This window comes from Symphalangus syndactylus, chromosome 14 (assembly GCF_028878055.3).
Source record: "Symphalangus syndactylus isolate Jambi chromosome 14, NHGRI_mSymSyn1-v2.1_pri, whole genome shotgun sequence".
Taxonomy (NCBI): Eukaryota; Metazoa; Chordata; class Mammalia; order Primates; family Hylobatidae; genus Symphalangus; species Symphalangus syndactylus.
The window spans coordinates 22,792,065-22,809,254 of record NC_072436.2 but is presented as its reverse complement, the minus strand read 5'-3'; the positions used below and the strand labels follow the sequence as shown (position 1 = coordinate 22,809,254).

Here is a 17,190-nt window from a genome sequence, read left to right as displayed (position 1 = left end):
AAAAAAAAAATCAGTAACGTAGTCGGTTACAAGATAAACATTGAACCTGCCTCCCAGGTTCAAGTGATTCTCCTTCCTCAGCCTCCCAAGTTGCTGAGATTACAGGCATGTGCCAGCACGCCTGGCTAATTTTTTGTATTTTAGTAGACACGGTGTTTCACCATGATCAGGCTGGTCTCGAACTCCTGGCCTCAAGTAATGCACCTGCCTCAGTCTCCCAAAGTGCTGGGATTACAGGCCTGAGCCACTGTGCCTGGCCTCAATTTGGGTTTTTATGGAAGCTTCATTACATAGTCATTAATGATTACATCTTTGGCTGTTGGTGGTCAGCTTAACCTTCAGCCTCTCTCTCTCTCTTTTTCTCAGAGGTTGGGAGGTGGCACTGAAAGCCCTGAGAATCAGCCCCAATCCTGAGGCTCTCTAGGAGCCTCCAGCCATCAGTCAATCATTAGCATAAAAAAAAATCTTATTTTGCAGATTTTGAGGGTTTTAGGAATTGTATGCTGGGAAATAGGGAGGAAGATCAAATATATATTTCACAGTATCACAGGACCACAAAGAGGAGATTGGTCATCAGTGTTTCTCAACAGAAGCACTTTGGCCTTTTGAACAAGCCAGTTTACACACTGTAGAAGTTTAGCATCATTTAAGGTGTGCCACACACTGTTTCCGTTCCATATTCTACACAGAGTGGGAAAATAGTTGTAGTTTATATCCTTTATATATAAATAAGTTGGTCAGTTGCCCTTCAAAGCCAACAAATAAAAATAATCTGTAAATCTAACCCCCAAAGACAATCATTTTTAAACAACTTTAGAATATATCTTGTATATATTACTTTAATGTATGTATTCATATACAAACACGTTTTATACAGAAACAATCTAACGAGGAAGAAAAATTATACTTTGAGAAAGGAGGTGCCAGGTGCAGTGGTTCATGCCTGTAATCCCAGCACCTTGGGAGGCCAAGGCAGGTAAATCACATGAGGCCAGGAGTTCGAGACCAGCCTGGCTGACATGGCGAAACCCCATCTCTACGAAAATTAGCTGGGCATGGTGGCGCACAGCTGTAGTTCCACCTACTCAGGAGGCTCAGGCAGGAGAATCGCTTGAACCCAGAAGGTGGAGGTTGCAGTGACCTGAGATCGTGCCACTGCACTCCAGCCTGGGTGACAGAGTGAGACTCTGTCTCAAAAAAAAAAAAAAAAAAATTATTGCTAAGGTAATTTGCTTTGAGTTCGAGACCAGCATGTCCAACATGGTGAATCCCTGTCTCTGCTAAAGTTTCAAATATGTATATGTACTGGCATATTTTAAAAATAAATTTTAATTTTCTTTTTATAAGATATGTGATTGCTTCCTTATATCTGCCTGTTCTTATTTCTGCCTCTATTTTTAATAGGCTTAATTTTTTTTTTTTTTTTTAAATGGAGTCTTGCTCTGTTGTTCAGGCTGGAGCGTGTAGGGCCATCTCTGTTCACTGCAACCTCTGCCTGCTGGGTTCAAGCAATTCTTCTGCCTCAGCCTCCTAAGTATCTGGGATTACAGACACCTGCTACCACGCCCAGCTTTTTTTCTATTTTTAGTAGAGATGGGGTTTCACCATGTTAGCCAAGCTGGTCTTGAACTCCTGACCTCAAGTGATCCTCCCTCCTCGGCCTCCCAAAGTGCTGGGATTACAGGCGTGAGCCACCACGCCCAGCCAATAGGCTTTATTTTTTAGAGCAGTATTACATGCAGAATGTACAGTTCCCATATTATTCCTCCCCCACCCACACACAATTTCCCCTATTAATGTTAGCATGGCACATTTGTTAGAATTAATGAGCCAATAGTGATTATTATTATTAACGAATGTCCATAGTTTACATTAAGCTTCATTCTGTGTTCTGTGGGCTTGGCAAATCCCTAATATAACGTATTCATCATGACAGTATCATTCATAATAGTTACACTGCCCTAACAATCCTGTGTGCCACCTTCTTATTCCTCCTCCTTCCCCCGTGCTAGTCTTTTTGATAAAATAATGTGTTTTTTAATAAAGCTTATATCTTTATTATGTCTTTGAATATATCAATAAAGTTTTTGTCAAATTGTTCTTTTTTTTTCTTTTTTTTTTTTTTTTTTGAGATAGAGTCTCGCTCTGTCACCCAGGCTGGAGTGCAGTGGCGCGATCTCGGCTTACTGCAAGCTCCGCCTCTTGGGTTCACGCCATTCTCCTGCTTCAGCCTCCCGAGTAGCTGGGACTACAGGCGCATGCTGCCACGCCTGGCTAATTTTTTGTATTTTTAGTAGAGACGGGGTTTCACCATGTTAGCCAGGATGGTCTCAATCTCCTGACTTTGTGGTCCACCCGCCTCGGCCTGCTTGGAGGACCACTTGAGCTCAGGGGTTCGAGACCAGCCTGGCTAACAGGGCAAAATCCTGTCTCTACTAAAAATGCAAAAATTAGCCAGACATGGTGGCAGGTGCATGTAATCCCAGCTACTTGGGAGGCTGAGGGAGGAGAATCACTTGAACCCTGAAGGCAGAGGTTGCAGTGAGCCGAGATGATGCCACTGCACGACAGAATGAGACTCCATCTCGAAACAAAAAACTATAGCTTCAGAGATTCACTTAAATTATCATTTATAGGCCAGGAGAGGTGTGGCTCATGGCCTGTAATCCAAGCACTCTAGAAGGCTGAGGCGGGTGGATCAGTTGAGGCCAGGATTTTGAGACCAGCCTGGGCAACATGGCAAAACCCTGTTTCTACAAAAAAGAATTCGCTGGGTGTTGTGATGCACGCCTGTAAAGACAGGGTCTCACTTTGTCACCTACGCTGGAGCACAGTGGTGTCATCATAGCTCACTGAAGTCTTGACCTCCCAGGCTTAAGGGAGCCTCCCACCTCAGCCTTCCAATTAGCTGGCACTATGGGCATGTGCCACCACACCTGGCCGATTTTTGTATTTTTAGTAGAGATGGGGTTTCGCCACGTTGGCCAGGCTGGTCTTGAGCTCCTGGACTCAAGCGATCTTCCAGCTTCAGCCTCCCAGAGTGCTGGGATTACAGGTGTGAGCCACTGTCCTAAACTAATTTTTTTTAAAGAAGGAAAAATAAAATTAATTCAGCTCTACTTTAAAAAAAACTGGTCAGGCGCAGTGGCTTACGCCTGTAATCACAGCACTTTGGGAGGCCGAGGCGGGCAGAGATCAAAACCATCCTGGCTAACATGGTGAAACCCCATCTCTACTAAAAATACAAAAAAATTAGCCGGGTGTGGTGGCAGGCACATGTAGCCCTAGCTACTTGGGAGGCTGAGGCAGGAGAATGGCATGAACCCAGGAGGTGGAGCTTGCAGTGAGCTGAGATCACACCACTGTACTCCAGCCTGGGAGATAGAGCGAGACTCCGTCTCAAAAAATAAACAAAAAAAAGCTCTTTAAAGGAAACGTGGGCTAATTTATTTTCCTGAGAGACTGTAAATCATGATGAAATGTTTTGGGAATATTTTTGGTACTTTAAATTATTGTAGAAATTTATAAGTGTGTCAGATTTTGGCCAAAGTGGCTCACACCTGTAATCCAAGCACTTCGGGAGGCCAAGGTGGGCGGATCACCTGAGGGTAGGAATTCAAGACCAGCCTAGCCTACATGGTGAAACCCTGTCTCTAAAAGAATTTTTAAAAAATTTTTTTAAGTCAGATTTTAAGAAATATTCTTATGGCCGGGTGTAAGTAGCTCATACCTGTCATCCCAGCACTTAGGGAGGCCAAGGCAGGCAGATCACTTGAGCTTAGGAGTTAAGTTACCTGGACAACACAGCAAGACTCCATCTCCTCAAAAAAATTAGCTGGGCATGGTAGTGAGCACCTGTAGCTACTTGAAGGTATTGAGGTGGGATGATCACTTGAGCCTGGCAGGTCAAGGCTACAGCAAGCCGTGGTTTATGTCACTGCAGTCCAGGCAGGGTGACAAAGTGAGACACTGTCTCCAAATAAGAAATACTCTTGGTCATAGCTATGATTTCTTTACACTAAGTTTGTTTGTGGATGCCAATCACAATGGGTTTGTTCCTAGGGTAATAAGGTTTGCTTTGATCATTTCCAAGAGTAAATTGTACTACTAGATCACAGAAGAGGTGTGCTTAAAAAGTATGGCAAATGCATATTGAGAAAGTAGTATGTTGGCCAGACACAGAGGCTCACGCCTGTAATCCCAGCACTTTGGAAGACCGAGGTGGGTCACTTGAGGTCAGGAGTTCGAGACCAGCCTGGCCAACATGGTGAAACCCCGTCTCTACCAAAAATACAAAAATTAGCCGAGCTTGGTGGCATGTGCCTGTGGTCCTAGGTACTTGGGAAGCTGAGGTGGGAGGATCACTTGAGCCTGGGAGGTGAAGGGTACAGCGAGTCGAGATTGTGCCACTGCACTCTAACCTGGGTGACAGAGTGAGACCCACTCTAAAAAAGAAAAAAACAGGCCGGGCGCGGTGGCTCACGCTTGTAATCCCAGCACCTTGGGAGGCCAAGGCGGGCGGATCACGAGGTCAGGAGATCGAGACCACGGTGAAACCCCGTCTCTACTAAAAATACAAAAAATTAGCCGGGCGTGGTGGCGGGCGCCTGAAGTCCCAGCTACTTGGAGAGGCTGAGGCAGGAGAATGGCGTGAACCCGGGAGGCAGAGCTTGCAGTGAGCCGAGATCGCGCCACTGCACTCCAGCCTGGGCGACAGAGCGAGACTCCGTCTCAAAAAGAAAAAGAAAAAACAGAATACAGTAAAGAAGCTGGCCAAAACCAAGATGGCGATGAAAGTGACCTCTGGTTGTCCTCACTGCTCATTAAACTTTTTTTAAAAAGTATGAAAAGGGGCCAGGGAGTGTGGCTCACGCCTGTAATCCCAGGACTTTGGAAGTCTAAGGTGGGCGGATTGCCTGAGGTCAGGAATTCGACACCAGCCTGGCCAACATAATGAAACTCTGTCTCTACTAAAAATACAAAAAATTAGCTGGGCGTGGTGATGGGTGCCTGTAATCCTAGCTAGTTGGGAGGCTGAGGCAGGAGAATCACTTGAACCCGGGAGGCAGAGGTTGGAGTGAGCTGAGATTGTGCCACTGCACTCCAGCCTGGGCAACGAGAGCAAAACTATGTCTCAAAAAAAAAAAAAAAAAAAAAAGAGGCCAGGTGCAGTGGCTCACGCCTGTAATCCCAGCAGTTTGGGAGGCCGAGGCGGGCGGATCACCTGAGGTCAGGAGTTTGAGACCAGCCTGGCCAACATGGTGAAACCCCGTTTCTACTAAAAATACAAAAAAATTATCTGGGTGTGGTGGTGCATGCCTGTAATCCCAGCTACTTGGGAGGCTGAGGCAGGAGAATCGCCTGAACCCAGGAGAAGTAAGTTGCAGTGAGCTGAGATTGCACCATTGACAAGAGCGAAACTCCATCTCAAAAAATATATATATGAAAAGAAAGTTATCTTTTAAAAAAATAGTGCATTATGTTGTCCAACTCTCCCTGCAGTCTGAAATTCTAGACATAGGAGCATCATAATAAATAAGGCAAATCTGTCTGCCTCTTTTCTGCTTTATGCTGGTCAGACCACATTTTGAGTCTCAAGGCCAGTTCATGTCCAGTCTCACTGTAAGGACAGACAGCAAGAGCAACTAGAAGAAAGCAGCCAGTGAGTGAGGATGCTTGAACTCAGCTTCTGAGCAACCACAGAAAGAGCCCAGATGGGGCAGGGGCAAACCGGGAGGGATGCTCTTCCTAGCCACTTGGCTCATCTTTCATTCAGCTCTCCTTTGAAGATAACTAGCAGCTTTCTAGTTGTTCATACATAGTCTTCATTTTGTGTTGCTAGTTGTCTTAGTTGGGTTTAAGATATAAGAAAACTCTTGTTTGCAACTAACTAAAACTCTCACGTTAGGCTGAACTGTGGAGCTACTTCGACAAGAGTGGGTAATGTACCATCTTCTGGCCAGATCACACATTTACATGACTCTAATGATAGTCTTGTATTGTCTTTAATTGACAACAGGAAGAGCTGAAGAGAGACCTGAAAATTAAGAAAGAAAAAGACCTGATGCAGGTGGCTCAGGCCACAGCAGTAGCTGCACCCTGCCCCCCAGTGACACCAGCTCCTCCAGCCCCTCCAGCCCCTCCACCTTCACCTCCCCCTCCACCTGCTGTGCAACACACAGGCCTTCAGTCCACACCCACCTTACCTGCTGCTTCCCAGAAGAGGAAGCGGGAAGAGGAAAAAGACTCAAGCTCAAAGTCCAAGAAAAAGAAAATGATCTCTACTACCTCAAAGGAAACTAAGAAGGACACAAAGCTTTACTGTATCTGTAAAACGCCTTATGATGAATCTAAGTGAGTAGATCTTTTTGAGCTCTAGTTTTTTGTCTTGAAAGTTTAGCTATGAAGTTGAATTTTGAAGAAAATGAATATTTTGGGAGTGATATAAATGAAAATATTAAATTTAAGAGTAATGTTTCATCCACGGTCTTGCATGTGATATTCTTACCATTGACACTAGTAAAGTAAAATTTGCTATTTCACGTGTTTGTGATTGTCCTTTGTTATATTCTTTTCTGTCAAAAACAAGCTTTCTGTTGCTCCTTTGCTTTCTCCTCTTCCCTCTGAATTAACTCCAAATCAATGAGTAATTGATGTCTGGAAAAGGAGGTGTATTACTGTTGCCCAAAATGGAGAGCATCCTTTCTGGGATCTGTTCAAAGCCCTGTGAATACATGAAATCCAGGAAACCATCTGAACATGAATGGTCAGAGGTTTTGAATTTGAGTGGTTCGGTTTCTTAATTGTTTTATTTTAAGCAGTTGTTTTTTTGTATTAAAATACTGCAACTCATATTTTTGTCAGAGTTTCCACTTTCTTATCAGAGACAAAAGCCAGAAAAATACAAAAAGTGTTCCTTTCCCCCATTCCTCAAGCATAACATCCAACAGTTTGGCAGCTGGAAGCTGTTTTTGACAGTTGTGACTTGTATTTGGTGATATAAACAAGATTATAGAGGCACTAAACCACAAATGTAGTTTCATTTTTTTTGGTCATTACTATCATTTTACAAAATATTTAACTTCTACTTTGAACATTAAAATGTAGTCCAGCTTTTTAAAGCCACAGTTAACCACCATACTTTTTACAGGACCAAAAGGTTTGAGTGTGCTTTAAAAACTGATCATTTAGAATCAATTAATTAGAATTAGAAATGCTTAATGCCTACCTTAAGTGGATACCTAATTGATTCCTAAAATAAAATTGTGGTCCCTTTAATGATGTTCAAGTAGCAACATTGAAGCTGCTTTGGTGGGTCTATCTAAATGATAATCTGTTTGCAAATGCCAAATGAAAACTCTTGTTGGCAGATTGAGCTGTGTGCCGAATTAAACACAAATCGGTTTAGGCATCTTCACTCTTCATTATCTTATCTCATTGGAAATTATACAGAATGTAAACAGTAGAATGTGATTCACTGATTTTTTTACCTTAGTTTAATACAAGTGTGCCTCACTTTAAGCAAAATATACTAAATGATTTCTGAAACAGGAGTTTCCTTACTTTTTCAGTTAAAAAGATTTGCTTACATAATTTCTTTAAATAACAAGGCTTCTTTGGCCTGTTTAGAGTATTCAGATCACAGAAATTGATTTCACGCACAAGTTCTTTGAAATACCTACATTGCATAAAATGAGGCACACAGATACATGTGCCCATTCCATCGAGATTGCCTCATTATTTTGTGTTTTATATTTTTCATTTTGTCATTATTAACACTTTAGTATACCAGGTTCATTCACTCCCTATTTTAGTTGAGATGAGTTAGTGTTTCTAAGGAGTGTTTCGTAATCTCTTGTCCCAAACTAGGCTGGTTTGGGAATCCAGTGAGAGAGTGACTGAAAACTGAAATTCAAGTCCTGAACATCCTTCCAGAACACAGCCTATCACCCTGTGAAGATAACACACAAATTATCTCAGAGGACCTCCACCTGTGGCAGTGAAAATCATGTGAGAGTCATAGTTCAAAAGAAAAAAGTGCTGGGCACCATGGCTCATGCCTGTAATCTCAGCACTTTGGGGAGGCCAAAGTGGGAGGATCACTTGAGCCCAGGTGTTTGAGACCAGTCTGGGCAACATAGGGAGACCCCGTCTGTACAAAAAAATTGGCCAGGCGTGGTGGCTCACTCCTGTAATCCCAGCACTTTGGGAGGCCGAGGTGGACGGATCAGCTGAGGTCAGGAGTTCGAGATCAGCCTGGCCAACATGGCGAAACCCCGTCTCTACTAAAAATGCAAAAATTAGCCAGATGTGGTGGCACACACCTGTAATCCCAGCTACTCGGGAGGCCGAGTCAGGAGAATCGCTTGAACCCGGGAGACTGAGGTTGCAGTGAGCCGAGATCATGCCACTGTACTCCAGCCTGGGAGACAGAGCAAAGCTCTGTCAAAAAAAAAAAAAAAAAAAAAAAAGCCGGGCCTGGTGGCACATGCCTGTCGCCCCAGCTACTCGGGAGGCTGAGGTGGGAGGATCACATGAGCCTGGGAGGTCCAGGCTGCAGGGGGCCGTGATCCTGCCCCTGCTCTGCAGCCTGGGCTATACAGCAAGACAAAAAAAAAAAAAAAGTTAGTGGTAACAGGATAAACTACATAACCATATATTATTCCTTCACATTCATGAAGCAGGTCAATTTGAAGCTTGAGGACGACTTCCATTCCTCTAGGTGAATCTACCAAGAAATGCCTTGGTAGAACTAAGAGTGCCAATGGTATCAGCAAGGCCAGTCTGGTTCCCTGTGATTCATGGTAATTCTCACTATGACTTTGACATGGTGTTCCTACACAGTGCCTATCAACACTTATAGACACACTGTGTAAGCGTTTGTTACATTTACTTTTCCTTTTGTCATTAGGTCTTTTGTTACAGAGGCCACTCTGCTCTCCACAATCACACACTTACACAGCTCCGCCTTGCCAAGCAGTGTAGGCCCTCACAGGTTTTGGGTAACTATCCTTGCATCATTCTCCACACCTTGTCCCCGGTGTTGAACTGAAGCATCTCCTTCCACATTCCCTGCCTGTTAGTTAGCCAGGCCACTGCCCACATTGTCACAAACATTACATTAACAGGAAAACTGGCCCGTGCCATATTCCATTATGAGAGGTTATTTTTAATTCGATTAAATTCCAATGTTTATTCAGAAAACCTGGTAGAGATTGAATTGCTATATGTACTTTCTTAGTTTTCTTCTTCATATCATATTTTGACCATTTATCTTCTACACCTGGCTGACCTGCATGTTCCTTGTAGTGTAACTTCTACTTGGTGTTTGCGCTTTGCTTCTTTTCAAATTTAAATTGTGAGATACATTTTCAAACCTATCTAAGAAATAGCCCTGATATTGAAATGGCTTCTGTGGAATAGGTTTGACAGATGTAAGTCTTTGATTCTTTGGCTTTGGTTTTTGTGCCTGTTGCAGTTTTACACACATTCATTCAGAGGAAGACATTACCATCAATGTGTTGTTTCTTTTTTCAAATTCCAGTATGTTTTTAAAGACCCATATTTCACTAAGCAGTGTACTTGTTGAAACTGATGTGAGTGACTTTATGTTTCCACACGTGATAGAGCATCAGATACTGGAGTTTGCCAGGGGTAGAATGGTTGGATTCAGAAATGTTTAGCTGACTCATTGCAGGAAGTTACACTGTAAAAAAGTGAATCAAGGCAGGGAAGACAGATTTAAGTACCATGCAGCTCAAAATGACAATTACATTGTCATTTTCATTGTGAATACTTTTAGGTTCTATATTGGCTGTGATCTTTGTACTAACTGGTATCATGGAGAATGTGTTGGCATCACAGAAAAGGAGGCTAAGAAAATGGATGTGTACATCTGTAATGATTGTAAACGGGCACAAGAGGGCAGCAGTGAGGAATTGTACTGTATCTGCAGAACACCTTATGATGAGTCACAGTGAGTTCTGATAAGAGCATCATATTTAATAATTTAGGAAGCCAAATTGCTCTGACTGGTTACTTATTTATTTTAAAATAAAAAGCAGATTTTTTCCTACATTTACTATACACTTACATTACAAATTCCTTTTCATTTTTCTCTTTTTCCCTTTTTACCTACCCTTCAGAATTTATCTTGCTTCATAGTGAATGTTTGAGACACATTGGGGAAAATGTGGTTTAATGGTAGATTTGATTCTTCAATATGTAACATAGAAATTAATGAGATTAATGAGATTAAAATAGCCTGACTTGTTTGGACTTTATCAGTGTTTGAAATGGTGCTTTTTTGTAGGTTAGAAAAACTAATTTGGATACAAGCTCTGAGACTCTTATTAGCTTATAGGAATTTGAACACCCATATGGTACAGTACTAGTTGAAAGATTTTTGGCTTTGTTTTCAGCTTTAAAATCAATTGAATGTTTCATATTTATCTTTAAATTGGTTCTCCAGTATTACACAGTGTTCTTATAAATTTTTTTACTGCTTGTTCTTAACATTAAAAATACTAAATTAATGAACAGAATGTCAATCTTAAAAGTATTAAAACCATAATACTAAAACTATTTTATATCCCAGGGTTTAGCAAATTTTCAGGTGCATGCTTTATTACAAGTAACATCATCCTATCTGTTTTGAACTCACATTTCCATTTCGGATCTTGCAGATTTTATATTGGCTGTGATCGGTGTCAGAATTGGTACCATGGGCGCTGCGTTGGCATCTTGCAAAGTGAGGCAGAGCTCATTGATGAGTATGTCTGTCCACAGTGCCAGTCAACAGAGGATGCCATGACAGTGCTCACGCCACTAACAGAGAAGGATTATGAGGGGTTGAAGAGGGTGCTCCGTTCCTTACAGGTGAGACCCCTCTGTGTGCAGCATTTCAAAATGAAATCAGCCAGCCTAATTGTGGAAGCATTTCTAGGATTTCAAGTTTCCAATCTTAGAGTGATTATTTACTGACTCCCAGCTAGTCTAGTGAAGTGCCTGACAAACTTCAGTCCTTCATGTACCAGTGCCATGAGCTTTACCATATCCCCACACCACCTCAGCTTATCTCACACTCACAAGAGTGTTAACCTGACTCACTTCTTTATACATTTTATTTTTAAAGAAAATTCCTCTCACCCCCATGGATTGAGAAGCAGTATAATTAGATTATAGTTATTCTTGGCCGGGTGTGGTGGCTCACGCCTGTAATCCCAGCACTTTGGGAGGCCAAGGCGGGCGGATCACAGAGGTCAGGAGATCACAAGGTCAGGAGATAGAGACCATCCTGGCTAACACGGTGAAACCCCGTCTCTACTAAAAATACAAAAAAAATTAGCCAGGCGTGGTGGCAGGCGCCTGTAGTCCCAGCTACTCGGAGAGGCTGAGGCAGGAGAATGGCGCGATGGCGTGAACCCGGGAGGCGGAGCTTGCAGTGAGCCAAGATCACGCCATTGCACTCCAGCCTGGGTGACAGAGCAAGACTCCGTCTCAAAAAAAAAAAAAAAAAAAAAAAAAGAAAGCCAGTGTGGTTGCTCACACCTATAATCCCAGCACTGTGGGAGGTCAAGGCAGGAGGATCACTTGAGTCGATGAGTTAGAGACCAACCTGGGCAACAAAGTGAGACCCCATCTCTACAAAAAATTTTTAAAAAAATCAGCTGGAGGCCGGGCACGGTGGCTCAGGCTTGTAATCCCAGCACTTTGGGAGGCCGAGGCGGGCGGATCACGAGGTCAGGAGATCAAGACCACGGTGAAACCCCATCTCTACTAAAAATACAAAAAAATTAGCCGGGCATGGTGGCGGGTGCCTGTAGTCCCAGCTACTCAGAGAGGCTGAGGCAGGAGAATGGCGTGAACCCGGGAGGCGGGGCTTGCAGTGAGCTGAGATTGCGCCACTGCACTCCAGCCTGGGTGACAGCGAGACTCCATCTCAAGCAAATAAATAAATAAAATAAAAAATTAAAAACCAGCTGGATGCGGTGGTGCGCACCTGTAATCCCAGCTACTAAGGAGGCTGAGGCAGGAGAATCGCTTGAACCCGGGAGGCAGAGGTTGCAGTGAGCCAAGATCGAGCCATGGCACTCCAGCCCAGGTGACAGAACAAAAAGAATAACAGGATAGGGAGGGTTTGCAGGATTATCAAGTGATACAGATGTACTGAAGACATAGAAAGCCAATGTGGTTGCTCACACCTATAATCCCAACACTTTGGGAGGCCAGGGCAGGAGGATCACTTGAGTCGACGAGTTAGAGACTAACCTGGGCAACAAAGTGAGACCCCACCTCTACAGAACATTAAAAAAAAATTAGCTGCACATGTTGGCATGCACCTGTAATCCCAGCTACTCGGGAAGCTGAGGTAAGAGGATCACTTGAGCACAGGAGGCTACAGTGAGCTATGATCACGCCACTTGACTCCAGCCTGAATGACAGAATGAGACCCTGTCTCAAAAAAGTGGGGGGAAATAAAAGGATATAATGCACTGGATTGAAACTTTCTCCTGTTATCATAATCACAAGAATTGAAGTAACTAAAAAGAGAATCATATTCTCAATGTGTGGTTGAATGTTATTTAACATCACATCTCTGCCACCTCATCATTAACCAGCTGTGGTAATGACTCCACACTTTGAACCCATCCCACCTGTTTACAGAAGCGATTGCAATGCCAGCATCACTCAGTGACAGCTCATCATGCAGGGCCCAGAATACTGATTTTGTGACTTCTAAGCTTGTGCTCCACCCCCCACACAAAGTCTTTTGACCAGCCTTTAAGTACCATTATTGTAGAGGAAGCTCATCTTAGGTGACTTATTACTAGAGCAGAAATCACCTAATATAAAGTATTCCATGTATCAAATTTAAAACTCACTTTTGGGTTCATTGATGTAGTAACTCAACCAGGAAACTTAAATGGAATTAGTGTTTTCACTGACAATAATGATGCTACTTTTTCATTATAGGCCCATAAGATGGCCTGGCCTTTCCTTGAACCAGTAGACCCTAATGATGCACCAGATTATTATGGTGTTATTAAGGAACCTATGGGTAAGTACATGAGTTGAATATGAAGTTTTTCAGAAGTCTCAGTGGATGTTTTATTATCCATAAAATTAATATCTTAGAATATTTTTAGCAAGGCTGGTGGGGGTGTAAATTGGTATGGTCACTTTGGAGGGTAAATTGTTAGTATCTATTAAAGTTTAATTGTGGCCGGGTGCGGTGGCTCACGCCTGTAATCCCAGCACTTTGGGAGGCCGAGACGGGCAGATCATGAGGTCAGGAGATCGAGACTATCCTGGCCAACATGGTGAAACCCCGTCTCTACTAAAAATACAAAAATTAGCTGGGCATGATGGCGCGTGCCTGTATTCCCAGCTACTCAGAAGGCTGAGGCAGGAGAATTGCTTGAACCAGGGAGACAGAGGTTGCAGTGAATGGAGATCGCGCCACTGCACTCTAGCCTGGCAAGAAAATGAGACTCTGTCTCAAAAAATAAATTAATTAATTAATTAATTAAAGTTTAATTGTGCATACTCTTTTTTTTTTTAATGAGATGATGTCTTGCTCTGTCGCCAGGCTGGAGTGTACTGGCGCGATCTCACATCACTACAACTTCCGCCTCCCAGGTTCAAGTGATTCTCCTCCCTCAGCCTCCTGAGTAGCTGGGACTACAGGCACGCACCACCATACCCGGCTAATTTTTATATTTTTTGTAGAGACAGGGTTCCACCATGTTGGCCAGGATGGTCTCGATCTCCTGACCTCGTGATCCGCCCACCTCGGCCTTCCAAAGTGCTGGGATTACAAGCAAGAGCCACCACACCCGGCCAATTGTGCATACTCTTGAACCCAGCAGTTTCATTTCTTAGGATTTACATGTGCACAAGTATGTTCATTGTGGCAGTGTTTATAATTACAAAAACATTGGAAATGGCGAGGTGGCTCACGCTGGAATCCCAGCACTTCCGGAGGCCAAGGTAGATGGATCACCTGAGGTCAGGAGTTCGAGACCAGCCTGGCCAACATGGCGAAATACGTCTCTACAAAAATAGAAAAATTAGCCAGTTGTGGTGGCAGGCATTTGTAATCTCAGCTGCTAAGGAGGCTGAGGCACAAGAATCACTTGAACCCGGGAGGCAGAGGTTGCAGTGAGCTGAGATCACGCCACTACATTCCAGCCTGGACGACAGAGCGAGACTCCCTCAAAAAAAAAAAAAAAAAAGATTGGAAGTTAAATAAGTAGCCATCAATAGAGGAGTAGCTATATCAAATGGTGTCTGAATGGAGTATTATGCAGCTTTATAAAAGAATGAGTGAAATTAATGAATGGATTGGGGTCTGTTTGATCCTCTCATCCTTCTCCATTCACTCCTTCTTCTTTTTCTGAAGGAGAGTAAATTTTATGAACTAGAGAGAATACCCTCATTTCCCAGAAAAAAAAATGGTAATAGAAGCCACAAGTAATCGTATCAACATGAATGGCTGCAAATCATTTTATTAAAAAATAATTTATCTGCAAAAGAAATTAGAAAAGTTAAAACATAGCTAAAAGCTTCCAAAGGATCACTTACCGCTAATGAAAGAATTATGTTCCAAAAGCCAGCTAAGCATTTTTTTAAGTGAGAAGAGTTTGTGTTTCATGGCAGCGTGAAAGAGGGGGAAACATGAAGGGGAAATAAATGAAAACTATCTCTGAAAAACAAACATAATGAAGTAGTTATTACCTCTGTTCTCCTGATGTTGAAAATGGAGTTTATCATTGTACATATTTCAAATTTGGGTAGTCGCCTTTGAGAAAGTACCTGGGATGTTTATTAAAATAATAAGTTAATTATGCTGGTAATAGAAGTAATAATACAAGTTAATGGTAGAAAATTCATAAAATAAGGTCAGGCACGGTGGCTCACGCCTGTAATCCCAGCACTTTGGGAGGCCGAGGTGGGTGGATCATGAGTTCAGGAGATCTAGACCATCCTGGCTAACACGGTGAAACCCCGTCTCTACTAAAAATACAAAAAATTAGCTGGACGTGGTGGCGGGCACCTGTAGTCCCAGCTACTCAGGAAGCTGAGGCAGGAGAATGACATGAACCCGGGAGGCGGAGCTTGCAGTGAGCCGAGATTGTGCCACTGTACTCCAGCCTGGGTGACAGAGCGAGACACGTCTCAAAAAAAAAAAGAAAGAAAATTTAGAAAATAAATACTATACAAAATTAGCCCAGCGTGGTGGCACACGCCTGTAATCCTAGCTGCTTGGGAGGCTGAGGTAGGAGAATTGCTTGAACCTGGAAGGCAGAGGTTGCATTGAGCCGAGGTCGTGCCATTGCACTCCAACCTGGGCAACAAAAGCGAAATTCCATCTCAAAAAAATTAAAAATAAAATAAAGAAGATAGGGCAGGCACAGTGGCTCATGCCTGTAACCCCAGCACTTTCACAGGCCGAGACAAGCAGATGGCTTGAGCCCCGGAGTTCAAGACCAGCCTGGACAACATGGCAAAACCCTGTCTCTCCCCCAAAATTTTTTTTTTAATCAGCTGGGGCCAGACCCAATGGCTCATGCCTATAATCCCAGCACTTCGGGAGGCTGAGGCGGGCAGATTGCTTGAGCTCAGGAGTTCAAGACCAGCCTGGCCAACATGGTGAAACCTCATCTCTACTACAAAAAAAAATACAAAAATTAGCTGGGTGTGGTGGCGGGTGCCTGTACCTAGCTACTAAGGAGGCTGAGGCACAAAAATCACTTGAACCTGGGAGGCAGAGGTTGCTGTGAGACAAGATTGCGCCACTGCACTCCAGCCTGGGCAACAGAGAAAAACTCTGTCTCAAAAAAAAAAAAAAAAAAAAAAAAAAAAAAAGATAGCTATTACTTTTGGTGTGTTCTTGTATGCATGGGTGTTAAAATTCATATCATACAGTGAATACATTTTCCTATGTAAATCTTCTTCAAGAACCCATGATTTTAATGGGTTTTTATGGTCCATTAGTTGAATATACCTTAGCTTATTTAACCAAAATTATTTTCTTGAAGACCTGGTTTTCCTGTTTGTTTTTGTTTTTTTTAATACCAAGATAAGCCCCAAATGGTGGTTCACCCAGCACTTTGGCCAAGGCAGGTGGATAGCTTGAGCCCAGGATTTTAATACCAGCCTGGGCAACATAGTGAGATCCTGTCTTTACAAAAAAAAACAAAAAATGCTCAGGAGGCTGAGGCAGGAGAATCACTTGAACCCAGGAGGCAGAGGTTGTGGTGAGCCAAGATCGCACCATTGCACTCCAGCCTGCGGAACAAGAGCGAAACTCCTTGTCAAATAAATAAAAACAAAAAATGGCCAGGCGCGGTGGCGCACGCCTGTAATCATAGCACTTTGGGAGGCCGAGGCGGGCAGATCACCTGAGGTTGGGAGTTCAAGACCAGCCTGACCAACATGGCGAAACCCTGTCTTTACTAAAAATACAAAATTAACCCGTTGTGGTGGCACATGCCTGTAATCCCAGCTCCTTAGGAGGCTGAGACAGGAGAATTGCTTGAACCTGGGAGGTGGAGGTTGCGGTGAGCTGAGATCATGCCATTGCACTCCAGCCTGGGCAGCAAGAGTGAAACTCTGTCTCAAAAAAAAAAAAAAAAAAGATTTTTAGCCAGGCATGGTGCCTCATGCCTGTGGTCCCAGCCTGAGAGACTGAGGCAGGAGGATCGCTTCAGCTGGGAGGTGGAGGCTGCAGCGAGCCATAATCGCACTGCTGTACTCCAGCCTAGGCAACAAGCGAGACCTTGTCCCACAAACATAATAATAAAATACATATATACATACATACTAAGTTAAACATAATCTCCTATATCTCCTAAGTAGGTACATAAAGATAATAATGTAGTTCTCTAAAACGTATTGTTGGGAAAAGTGAAAGTTACAGAGCAGTGCCCAGATTTTAAGCAGTAAACATTTATTTTCTAAGAGTACCTAAATGTGTTTAGAAATGCATAGAAAATGTCTGGAACAATATAGACTAAATTGAAAAGAGTAATTTTCTTTGAGGATATAAGGGAACCAACAAAATCAGCAACTTTTATTTTCTTAAATAGAAATAGGTTTAAATGAATTATGTTTGGTAATGTATTTTGTAAACTTAATACTTTTTCACATCAGCTGTTATAGACCTACATCATTTTTAATTATATG

The 17,190-nt window shown here is 43.0% G+C and overlaps 1 protein-coding gene across 22 annotated transcripts in view; it reads left to right on the top strand.

Moving 5' to 3' along the window:
• BPTF (bromodomain PHD finger transcription factor) overlaps nt 1–17,190 on the top strand; it is a 159,071-nt gene that overhangs the window by 129,325 nt on the left and 12,556 nt on the right. For 13 of the 22 annotated variants that reach the window (XM_063617473.1, XM_055243894.2, XM_055243892.2 and 10 more), the window contains 4 exons: nt 6,020–6,354; nt 9,803–9,976; nt 10,686–10,878; nt 12,976–13,060. In XM_063617473.1, coding sequence (XP_063473543.1) covers nt 6,020–6,354; nt 9,803–9,976; nt 10,686–10,878; nt 12,976–13,060 — 787 coding nt within the window. Of the gene's footprint in view, nt 1–6,019; nt 6,355–7,869; nt 8,011–9,802; nt 9,977–10,685; nt 10,879–12,975; nt 13,061–17,190 lie in introns of those variants that run through there. The other 9 variants (XM_055243896.2, XM_063617482.1, XM_055243893.2 and 6 more) reach the window with 2 other exon arrangements.